The 11,952-nt window shown below is 42.0% G+C and overlaps 1 protein-coding gene across 1 annotated transcript in view; it reads left to right on the forward strand.

Annotated features, from left to right (window-relative positions):
- Nucleotides 1-9,334: 9,334 nt before the first annotated feature.
- The window catches only part of kif26aa (kinesin family member 26Aa), a 92,046-nt gene continuing 89,428 nt past the window's right edge, over nucleotides 9,335-11,952 (forward strand). Inside the window, exons 1-2 of the mRNA XM_062551377.1 lie at nucleotides 9,335-9,449; nucleotides 9,732-9,983. Coding sequence (XP_062407361.1) covers nucleotides 9,390-9,449; nucleotides 9,732-9,983 — 312 coding nt within the window. The 5' untranslated portion in view covers nucleotides 9,335-9,389. The remainder of the gene's footprint in view (nucleotides 9,450-9,731; nucleotides 9,984-11,952) is intronic.

Raw genomic sequence — 11,952 nt, forward strand, 5'->3', positions numbered from 1 at the left:
TGGAAACTGCTCTTACCCTCAAAGGGCAAATAAGCTGAAGCTCGTGAGAGCACAGTGGTAAAGTGATGTGTGTAGGTTGTAGAGAGACAAAGTACACCCTGCTTAGATATATGACATGCGGACCGAGGCAAGTGTAAAGGAAACAATTACTGCTTTTTCTATAGAAAAGCAGAACGTATACTGTATGACTTATAGATGCAGACAGAGAGCTCACACGTGACTAGATATGTCTGAAGAAGTTAGTTATGTGATGTATCGTTGTCAAAGATGTGGAGCCAAGAAGTACAAACGGGCCCAAGGGGTCACATACAATATATTAAACACCAATTTGAAATGTTGCAAACCTGTGGGCAGCCTATCCTGCCAATAATAACACAGTCTGATGGTCTTTTGGATCCTCACTCTTGACCTCAAGGCAGCACAGCCTGCCACAATCGACTTCAAGGGACCTAATCCTAACTCTAACAATTGCCTAACCCTAGTGCATTCCAGCCAGCACTGCCTTTAAGTCAACGGTGAGGGCCCAAAAGACCATATAACCAGATAGGTTTGAAGCAGAGCAGATCTTTGATATAAGCATAACACAGGTACATTACATGGGCTTATAAACAATGTTTTCTGCAAATGGTCTTAAAATGCTAATGAGAAAACACAGAGATGGATTATAATGCTGCTGCATTCATGATTGATGTGAAATTTAATTCCCCTGCCATATAGGCAGAGAAGAATAAAGCTGGAGATTTTTATATTGCCATGGAACTTCTGTACATGTACTGTACATACTTGGCAGTTGGGAGACAATAGTTTTTCACAATAATGAAATTACACATTAATGAGTTTATTTAGCTCAAATATATGAGAGCAATATAAAATCAGAGTAATCTACTCATCTATGTATTTTATTATACAAGTATGAATGCTGTACCTGTTCTTGCACAGGAACATCACCTTTGTTTCATGATGCAGATGATCCCATAGCTCAGAGGTCATCAATCCCTGAAGGAGGTCTGAGCCGCTTGAACCGGCCCGACTGCCTGGGCTGGTTGGTCTCGTTGTAGGAGTCCTGTGGTCTCTGTGCCACCCCTCACGGTTTCACATGCACTACGATCCTCGTCCTGATACACGCGTGCACTCAGAGAGACACAGAGACACACACACGCACACACACACTTATTCCATACAAACAAACACACACACACTAAAAACACACGCTGGAACACACAAACAAGCGTAGTTTTCTATTTTGGTTTACTCATTCATATTCACGGATTGAATGAAACCCAGAGGTGAGAAATAAAAAAAATAGCAAATACTTCATTAGTGTACTTCAGTAGCATTTTTAGGTATCTGTTCTCTACCGGAGCATTTCCTTTCCGAACAGTTTTTACTGTAACTTCCACTCCCCTACATTCTGACAGAAATAATAGATTCATGAGTTTCATCGGGTCCCTATCCACAGGTGTATAAAATCAAGCACCTAGATTATGAATGGAGTTGCATGGTGCTTGAGTAATGCACCTGTGGAAAGGGACCTGATGAAACCCACGCATATACAATCTACACCTTCTCTTTTTATATCTATACACGATCTACACCATCATTTTCAAAACAGGTTTCTTACTTTCCTTTTCATGCGTTTAGAGAAGTTACCCATTATGCTTATTGCTATTACACCATCCAGTCATAAAGACCAATGTCAACAGAAACAGTGGCATGACATACATGTATGCAGTGGCCAGGGTTACACGACGACGGAAAACATTGTTTTCATTCATTTATCTTTCACTGATTATTCCAAAATAGTAACACTATTACAATACCCTACCACATAAACAAGAGTGTGTAGGTATAGTTGTAGCTCCTTGCCTACAGATATAGGCCTATATTGGGCATAGTTGCACTTCATGCTCAAATGTCTAGCAATGCTGAGAAATTATTGCATAGCGTTGCAAAAATAATGTCTAACTCAAGATCGTGGAGAGGTTTGCACTCTAGAAGAATGTAGGACAGAGTCTTTTAAGTCTAACCAACTTTATCTAACATACAAAGCCAAGAGCAAGAGTTTTGTCTTGCAGTGTTTCAGAGTGAGAACCTTTCCACTTTCATCCTATACAACACTACACTTCCTGGGTGCTATATAGAATAGAACCATGCAGGCTTTAAGAACCATTAGGGGTGCCATATATGAAGCATGGTTTTTGGTTCTATATAGCACCTTTTTTTCAAAGAGTGAAGCATTTCTACTGCCATCGCAGTAAATATATATGTGTGTGTGTGTGTGTGTGTGTGTGTGTGTGTGTTTTCCACTTGTACGTGCAACATGAGCTTCCTTCAAAATTAAGTATGTGTAAACTGTCTAAATATAACTGAATACTGACATTGTTGTCTGTATATCAATACAAAGGCCTGTACCAAAAGATTATTTCCTAGTCTAGCAACTCTACATAGATACTTTTTCACCCCCAACTGGCACTAACCTAACCAGTATTGAACTAAGAGAGAACTACTGTATATCTTTTTCAACTCTCCTGGCTCTAGCATTGGTGTTGTATTCTGTCTTAGGCCAACTTAACTTGAAGTGTGTGTGTGTGTGTGTGTGTGAGAGAGAGAGAGAGAGAGAGAGAGAGAGAGAGGGAGAGAGAGAGAGTGTGTGTGTGTGCATGTGTGTGTCTGTGCTTGTGTCTATGTATGTGTGTGTGTGTCTGTGTGCGTGTGTGCGTCACACACACAGAGAAACATGTTGGGGCTGTGGCTGCCAGGCTGGTTTTCCCCATTCAGGCAGGCCCTGGGTGAGTCTGTGGTGTGGTCGCAGGTCCTTATGTCTGCCGTGCACAATGGCAGGAATGTCTGCTTCTTAAACGATGCAGTAAATCGTAGCAACAATAATAGTATATGTGTGTGTGTGTGTGTGTGTGTGTGTGTGTGTGCGTGTTTGTGTTGCTGTGTGCGTATATGTGCTTATATATATGTACTGTATGAGTGAGTGTGTGCCAGAGAGAGAGAGAGAGAGAGAGAGAGAACACTGACTAAAAAAGAAAAAATTCTGACCCATACTGTTTGAATCAATCTACGGTTAGGAGACTTATTTACATTTACAACATGTTGGACACCTATGGACCAAGGAAAGCACTGATTATCCTCACAACACGCCACTAGCAGTGATCTAAAGCTTCATTAACGAACCAGCTGGACAAAATACTCAACATTTTGTCAAAACATGATCATAGTGAAGGCTTACTTTTGAATGCTGACATGTCAATCACGAATCCCGAAATGATTGCATACTGATTTTCCTTTCTGCACTCATGGAATGTCTAACATACACCTAAGGTATAAACATGCTACATCTCAACAAATAGGGCTTCATTTAACTGAGGCTTTAATAACTGTTCACATACAGTAGCCTACTTTGTTCATGTATTCTATGAAACTATGTTGCACAACATGCTCTATATGTAGTTGTAAAACTTAATTTTCACATTTCACATTCTGTTTCTAACATTCATGGGTACATTAACATCTGATATCAAATGATTTGATATAATATCGAATGGTCTCTCACTGCTTAGAGCTTACCTACATGTAGGAGTATGACTGACATCAGCTGCATTGACACCTGTAAGTGACAAATTTCAATACTTCATGTTCATTAGCAGATACTGAAACATACAATAGAACAAAATGCATATGTTTAACATAATATGTTTTCTAAAATATTGCATTTCATGTGCATAGTCTTACTCTTAACCTATGTAATGTCAGATGCGTGCAGAACATTGTCCAATAAACCTCATCACATTTTGGTGCTAATCAGCTTAGCTGATTGATACCAGAAATATCACTTTGATAATGCCTTATTTCTGGTACTGATCACTTTATCTTATGAGACATCATGTCTACTAATTCACCAAAGTGCTGTGATAGGCCATAGGCGCACCTCTTCACCTTAAGCCAGTCCATCTGGTTAGGGAAGAACCGAACCACTTCCATACGCCTCCGCGTTCCGTAAAAAAAACAACCCAGTTTGGCCGGTCCGACCGGAATTAACATTCTTGATCTGAGTCTCGGCTGCACATAGGTTACCACCCAAAAGGTTTCGTATATAAAGACGTGTGTAGGTGTAGGAAGGACACAGTTGAGCTTTGGGCTCTTAATCTCAGGACAACTTCACTTGAGCCATGGAGGCCTAGTGTTCACAAGGATACCAGAACTTTGAAGAACGTTTTCACGGTCCACGAAGAGTTCAGCCGTTGGAGACAACTGAAATGCTGATTTGGTCGAGTGGTTCTAAACAGTTCAACAGTGCTTTGCCAAAATTGTGAAATGTTTAGGACCACTTGATCAGGTGGAGATGACTTCGACAAGACTCAACTTGCCAGCGGGAACTCGGAGACGATTCATACAGATAAGTAGGGCACAGGTGTAAATTTGGGCTCTCTGACATGCTAACCGCACATGGAAGTACTTTTCTCTACCCAATGATATGAATATGTCTTAGCTAATATTTCAACGTTTCAGTAACACCGACAGTAATTGTATATCTGAATTTCGAGGCCTAGGATTTGAGAAGTATGCTACCTCAATTCATCGACTACTGTCTTGAATGAACATGTTTTGTCTATGAATTAATGTACTGTATTTTGACGTTTGCGAAAAAGAAAATAAACAAAACATTTTACAACAGCATAATGATTTCCTCAAAAGTTCATTTAACCTGCAAGTTCTGGTCAACGAAGGACGATTCTTTGCTGTAAGATACAAAGGATGGTAGGCTAATGCTTGCCCAGTGGACGGTTTCTTGGCCAAGTCTAGGAAAGGATCATTTTGAAAGTGATGGCTGAACTGCTATCCACAATGCATCAGTGCACGCGTCATGTTGTTTGTCTGTTGTTAATCATCTAAATGTTAATGTCTTTGTGTTTAGCCCATTGTGAGATTGCATGTAGGCTAGTCTACTTTTGAGACAAAGTACTGTTACCAAAGCTAATGAATGCCAAAAACAGACAATTCAACAGATTTGCTATGTGGCGCTGGCGCACCTGCATCTGCAGGTCGCGCATGTGGCCTTCAAGACCAGCATTCCAGTAACAGCCTGTAAATTGAAGAAAGTCTAGGAATAGTGCTGAACAGATGTCATGTACAGAGCATGTAAAGGGAACCCAGATCATGTCCTGTTAAGTTGGTCCTTAAATTGTATTTACATAGAACCTGTCAGTCATCTCTCTGCAGCTCCGCTTAATTTAGGCTGACCAGAGATTGCTGTTGATAAAATCATCTAAGAAAATGATTTTAAAATCATAAGAGGTTTAGGAATTGTTTATGTTTATAATATAATTATTCATTCATTTCAACCAATATATATTCCCTGGCCCTCTACAGCTTCCGATCTGTCACCATATAGGCTATCCAATCCTAAAAAAAAAAAAAAACTGTGAATAACGAGAAAAGGTATGAACTGAACAATATTTACATGGCACACAAACACAACACCCGAATTTTAACCATGTGCAAAAATGAAGAAATGTAATGTAAGATGACCAACCATGTGGCCATGAGATAGCACTATTGCCCTCTTTATCCGTGTCTCGTTTAAGGACCGTGTCATGTCCAATCCAGTGGTCCTTCATCAGTTGGCTAAAATGTCCAACAGGAAAATGCATTAAAGTTGTGTAGACCCACACGAACTAAAGGACACCACCAAACCAAGACCACCCTTCTCTTCGCTAATGGAAAACCTGCCCACCGCGATTACACGGACCAGAAAACAGCTGAGGAGTCCCCAGGGACGCGCTCCGCGGGATTAGGGGGCAGATCTAGTTTACAACAGAGGGGCACTGGACGTGGTAAATCCATTTTTTACAGCGTGAAATGATGATTGCTTCAGGACCCCTGACAGTGCCTCCATGTAAATTACTACTAATCGACCAGCGCTCCTTGAAGAGAAGGTCCCATATATCGAGGCAGGTTACCCGCTCACCTATGCTGTTCTGAACGAAAACTGCCCTATTGTACATTTTAACTTCACCTTAAATAAGGCATTTCTAATAGAACATGTTCCAACAAGCAACAGTGACCCACGCCCGTTTAATTTTGATTGATTGTTTCGAGCGTTATATTTTGTCCTTTTATTATACCCCACGGATTCCATCATGTTGCCAAACGCCGATTTCCCATGGGACGTTGGCCCCATCGCTGACAGCATATCTACCATGGCAATTCTATTTCCTGATATAATTGTTTTCCTCCACTGCGTGGAAGATCATGACACATTCAACCTCCTAACAGAGTTATCTGACCGTGCAGGTTAATTAGAACATCAAACAGAAAAGTTTAAAGTAGTTGGAAAGTGATGTTCGGCTTTTTAAAAATAAGATAAAATAATCATATCACTGTCTTCCAGTCATTTTCCAGACTTTTTCAAGTATCTGGTGTTTGATTGGACACATGTCAGCAAGCCATTGGAAGAATACTGTTTAGCGCCACCAACAACTACACCAGTCGCTTAAAATCGAGTTAGACACAGCCATATAACAACCTGGACATTAATGGCTATATTTTGTTCGCAATTGCTGTCTGGTTATCTGAAACGACACCCCCTGTGTTCAAGTGATAAGATTATTATTGCAACTTACGAGGTTAATGTCCACATTTCTGCGCTATGGCGCACATAAAGAAATATAGACCATCCTCTCAATTAACTATTGTGTTCAAGTGACTCCCTGATAGACTCATCGTCTCGAGAACAAAACCCACAGTGATCATGCTAGATTGCAGGTTTTCCTTTTATCTCAGGCGAGTGAAGCAAGCATTAAACGGGAGAAAACTGAAAGTGTGGTCAGACCCTGCATGATGGAGTTCACACAAAGGATACGCAAAGGTCGATTACCGAAGGCATGCTTTGATATTTCCAAAGAGAGAGAAAAAGGAGAGAAAGAAAGACAGAGGAAAGTATAGCCTAGTCCTCATATCAAGAAGAAGGGACGATGGCACAGAGACAGATGAGTTTGGATGGCATAGGACGACTAGGCTATTAGTCATTATCGACAGTTGATGAATAATTTATAAAATAATTTCACAGTGTAGGGAGAGAATAGCAGAGAGGCGGTGGAAAGCAAAGGAAGAGCTCTCTCCAAATCATTAAATGAGGGCTCGATTGAGCGTCACCGTACTTGTTGCTTTGTCTTTCAATGGCAGAAGCTGACCGTCAGAGGTTTGTTTAAATTCATTCTTCGGAAGGCGTGCTTCCGAGTAATCGCGTCCGCAACAGGGGCTTTCTACGTTGCCCATTTTACACATGGTTGCTGTATCAGCTCAACTGTGTTGGACGGGCAGACCAGTGCATAATTGAAAAGGCGTCGCGAACGCGCAGTTCACGGCAACGAGACGGATAAATGGAAAGCGGTAGAGGGAGGGCTCAGGAGTTGATGAGGTTCCTTTGCCGGGCTCTTGGAATGGTGTCATATTTGGAAGTGACACAGGGAAACACACAAGGGCACCGAATTACGCTTGGCTCCAAAATAGCCGGATGGAATTTAAGGCTTACTGTCAGGACCACACCAGCACTGCACAAATTCTTGGGAGGCATATGTCGTCTTTGAGGATAACTGAGTTAGGATATGAGAAGATAATCTGACAGTATACCACGGATTACATACTCATATGGCTGCACCAGGGACTAAAGGGGATGAGACCACAGACCTCATATCTGTGGAACTGTGCCTGAGCGCACTTCATTTGGACACAGATGCAATATTTGGACATACGAGCCATTTACAGAGACGGAAAGCTAAGGTATATCCCCTTTACATTATTTTCTAAAGAAACACTTTTTGGTAGTCTACAATGGTGTTTGCCATGCGAATGCGTAAGCCACTTTCAGCACCTGGAACAGCGCATACGCCTCAGCACAGGACAACGTAATACGGCATGAGAAATCAGTAAAGAGGCTACTTTATGAGAATAATATACTCCAGAAATGTTGCAGTAACGCTCTGGCCATGGCCAGCAGTCTATTCCAAGTGGTTAGTTGAGATCTTTGAACTTTGAAAGTTGCATGCCCACCGCATAACGGTCCCGTGTTTGTTGCTTTGTAAAGGCACATGGTTTAGGTGACTTCTTCGCGGCAGGAAATAGTTTTTCTAGTCAAAGGACTGCGCAATTATAACGTGCCGAATCCAATTAACCATTTGCCACAACAGTTGTTGCTCGTCCTGTTGCTCTAACAGCGTCAGTCTGTTACTATCTATCGATTGCACACATCGTATTTAATGTATTTGTATTTATGATATTAGCCTAATTGGTCTCTCTATCCAGCATGGAAAGTTTGCTGAACATCTTCACCAATTGTAACTGTGCTTTTCATAACGGTCGTGTGGCGGCGCCAAAGTAGCGGGAAGAATAAGGAGCTCGAAAGAAATGTCTGGTCTTACTGTAACAGGTGTCACTGACGACGACGGCTTACAATGGCCAGATGAATGCATCTTAGCATCCTATACATAAATATATAATATGGGATAGGCTATATTAGTGTTAAATGCATTTATCTATGTGTTTATTTAGTGTTTAGTTTGTGCGTATTTGTGAACACCTTATTAGATGGCACTGACAACTAGTTGTCTTTATTTTATACATGATTTCTGTCTAAATTAATCAGTGTTTATTCAGACGTAGGCCAACATGGTGGCAATAACCATTTTTAACACATATATTGAAATGAAACCTAATGTAGCTTCGGTCCAGCCCGGTCATGTCTATCACATTATTTACATGCTACATTTAGAATACGATGCCAAGCATTCAAAGTTATCTAAAGTTGGTGTAAGGAGATCCATTTACATCTGTGACTTCAGAGTGGCATTCCTTAACAAAACAGATGGACGCGTAATAGAGGTTAACCTATGGCTGCCAACTGCTTTGTCAAGGAATGTCGTTCTGATATTTAAGTTCACGACCACAGCAAAAAGAAATCTGAACTATTTTGGTCTTATTTTTAGCTAACGTTTTTAGCTCCAGGCGGATAAAAGCTATTGCCCAGATAAGCTGCGCTTGGCTTGGCTGTACTCTATGAAGTGGACATAAACGACTAGACGCAGACTAAATCAGAGACGGAGCGCACAGCTGAGCTCCACCCCTTTATGACTGAACGGGACAGCCGACAAAGTTAGACGCTATAACTTAAATCCCCACGGTGTCAATGTCAGTGTGAGAGAGCAAGGATTAGCACCACAATGAGGATTATCTTGCCTTGTCTCGGCTGAGAGGACTACGTGAGAAAAATAAATCCGGAGTGTTTACCTGGCAGCGACTAATTAATTATAAATGAAGCGTCCATACTTCGAGATACAAGTTAGATTTAGCTGACAGTGTGTGTTTTACCAGGCGCATGAAGCATGTACTCGTATCACTGGAACGCAAACCAAGCTCGCAATCCTGATTTCAGGAGGTTTACGGTGAGCATTGCATTATCTGATTTCTTAACGCATGGAAGCATGACGTTACAGGTGGAAAGAAACAAAACAAACAGCCCATACAGATGTTCCGCCTTCATTGAGGACCAAGAGAAGCGTGTCAATGTTGTTTCAGTGCATTTGCCGAAATGTAATTAGATTGACCAAATATACACATGAACAACTGGCTATATCAGTCACAGATTGCCAAAATGTCACTAAAGTGCATGTTCAGAACTAATAGCTACACTGCACCATGCTATTTGTTTTCTTGTCTTACATAAGGTTGTTGAGGGCTATTCAAGCAGAGAGGTCCCATTCTCCTCGGGTCTCAACCCTAGGAAGAGGCTTCACTCAGCGGAGGAAGTCAAATGCGGCAGCCGGCCAAACCCGGAGGGCGCGGGCTCCGTGTCCGTAACAGAGATAAGTCAGTCGGAGAGAAAAGACGACGGTGACACCCTTTGCCAACGATGTCAGATCATCGCGTCCGAACTGAACAGGCAGGCGTTCACTCTGGCGGACCCTGGATCACTGAAGGTTGGCACCCGTCTTCACAACACCTTTGTAAACGACTTATACCCTAACCTCTCCAGTAGTAACAAGATCACACTCTTACTGTCTCTTTCTTACTTTCTCCTTGATTCACCTTTTGTTGTTCCGTTTACCACTCCCCTGCAAAAGTCACTTGCCTCTATAAACAGTCTATAACATCATTGCATCCTTATATTATGGATAGCTCCATGGGTTGTAACAGTGCATCCTTATTTTAAGTGTACCAGGGTACTTTGGAGAACGATGTTCACTTTGCCACTGCTACAGCAAAGCCATAACACTGTGGAGCCAGAGTCAGTGTTTGATGCTGACATGGTCGGACAGGTTTTTTATAACTGAGTTTAATGCTCAAAGAGCACTAATGTACCCATTGCTGGGAGATTTCTTGCCCACAGTGACAGCACTCTTCCCCTATCTTCTCATCCACAGAAGCAGAGCTTGTCTCCTCTGTTCATGTCCACTGTCCTCCTCGCTCAAACGTGCATGGACGGGCCAGAATTTCTCAACTTTAAAGTAACCTACCTTATTAACGGGCAGAGATTTTCACTGTTGTATCAGCCCATCAACTGTAAACAGGATAATAATGTACACACCGTTGCAAAGTAAGAGCAAGCAGTCTGCACGCTCAGCCATAGAGAAAATCTACTGTCCTCCTTTCTCAATCACATAGTGTCAAGTGTTCCTGCTAAAGCATTTTATGGCTATATCAGTGTACTGCATATATCATATGTAACATGCAGGCATGTTTCCAGGACTTGAGCACACAAAGGTGACCTACTCAGCACGTTTTTATGGTCCCATTAATCATGAGCAATGGCTTCTTTTAAATGGCTATATTCAATGAGAGAATTGCTGAGGTTTAAAACTGGGATCACCCATGCCTGTCATTTGGTGCTGGCCCTTACAGATGACATGAATAGAGTACATACCATGCTGCATGCATTTGGGGGAGGGGGGGGGGGGCACACGTGGCATCAAGGAGGCTCTTTGACTGGCTCACACAGCCTACTGTATGTGTCTGATAGAACATGGTAATGACCATTGCAAAATACCACACCTTTCAGCCTCCATCATAGTGGAGTCAAGACCAGATTTCCACCTCCATGGGAGAAAGTTGGAAGGTTTGGGAGGGCTCTATGGAATTAAGGGGCTGCATTGTCAGACTTCTTCTTTTAGCAAGGAAAATCTCCTGAAAAGACGTTTCCCACACTTATCAACCTTCAGTGAAAAACTCAGATCTCTCCCAGAGCCCTGAGTTTCCTCTAGTCTAAGGTATCAGGGAGCCTCTTTGATCCAGCAACTGCCTGGGATAGTTTTGTCAGTGACTGATTGCATTGGTGTAGCCCTGGGGTTTTGGGGGAGCTGGCACTTGGACGTACAGAAGTGGCCATCATTTGAGGAAATAGTGATGGCCCTCATAGCAGTAGCATTGAAAGGCTTGCAGTTGTTTACTTGAGTGGAACCTACATGTAATCTGTTCATTGTATTCAGTTGTTCATTTCGGAAGACAGGCATGTGGTTGGGAAAGAGGTAGACTGGAAATCCCCCTTTGTATTGTTGATGCTGCTCATTCCTGTTGGTTCAGGATTGTCTGAGAACATTATTTATTCACACACACTGATGAGTTTTAATTGGAATTCAAAGTACTGCTATCAGGTCACTGTTGCTTTTGATTTAAAATGTTGTCTATGCTAGTTTATCGAAACGTATTGTTCGTATGTGCTCTGGGTGGAGTCCTTCTGTATGGGGTCTTTGATAGTTCGGAGGTTACCACAGCATCAGGTGTCAGGGGGCAAGCACTTTCTTTGGTAATGGATAGGTGACCCAAATAGAAGCCCCTGCATTGCTATTTTCTTTTGTTTAGACGGCTGCTCTGTCTCTCTCTTTCTCTCTCTCGCTCTCTGTATCTATTTTTGCCATTGTATATGTGTATGTAATGTGTGTGTATCTCTCT

The sequence above is a fragment of the Sardina pilchardus genome, chromosome 12 (genome assembly GCF_963854185.1).
Source record: "Sardina pilchardus chromosome 12, fSarPil1.1, whole genome shotgun sequence".
Taxonomy (NCBI): domain Eukaryota; kingdom Metazoa; phylum Chordata; class Actinopteri; order Clupeiformes; family Clupeidae; genus Sardina; species Sardina pilchardus.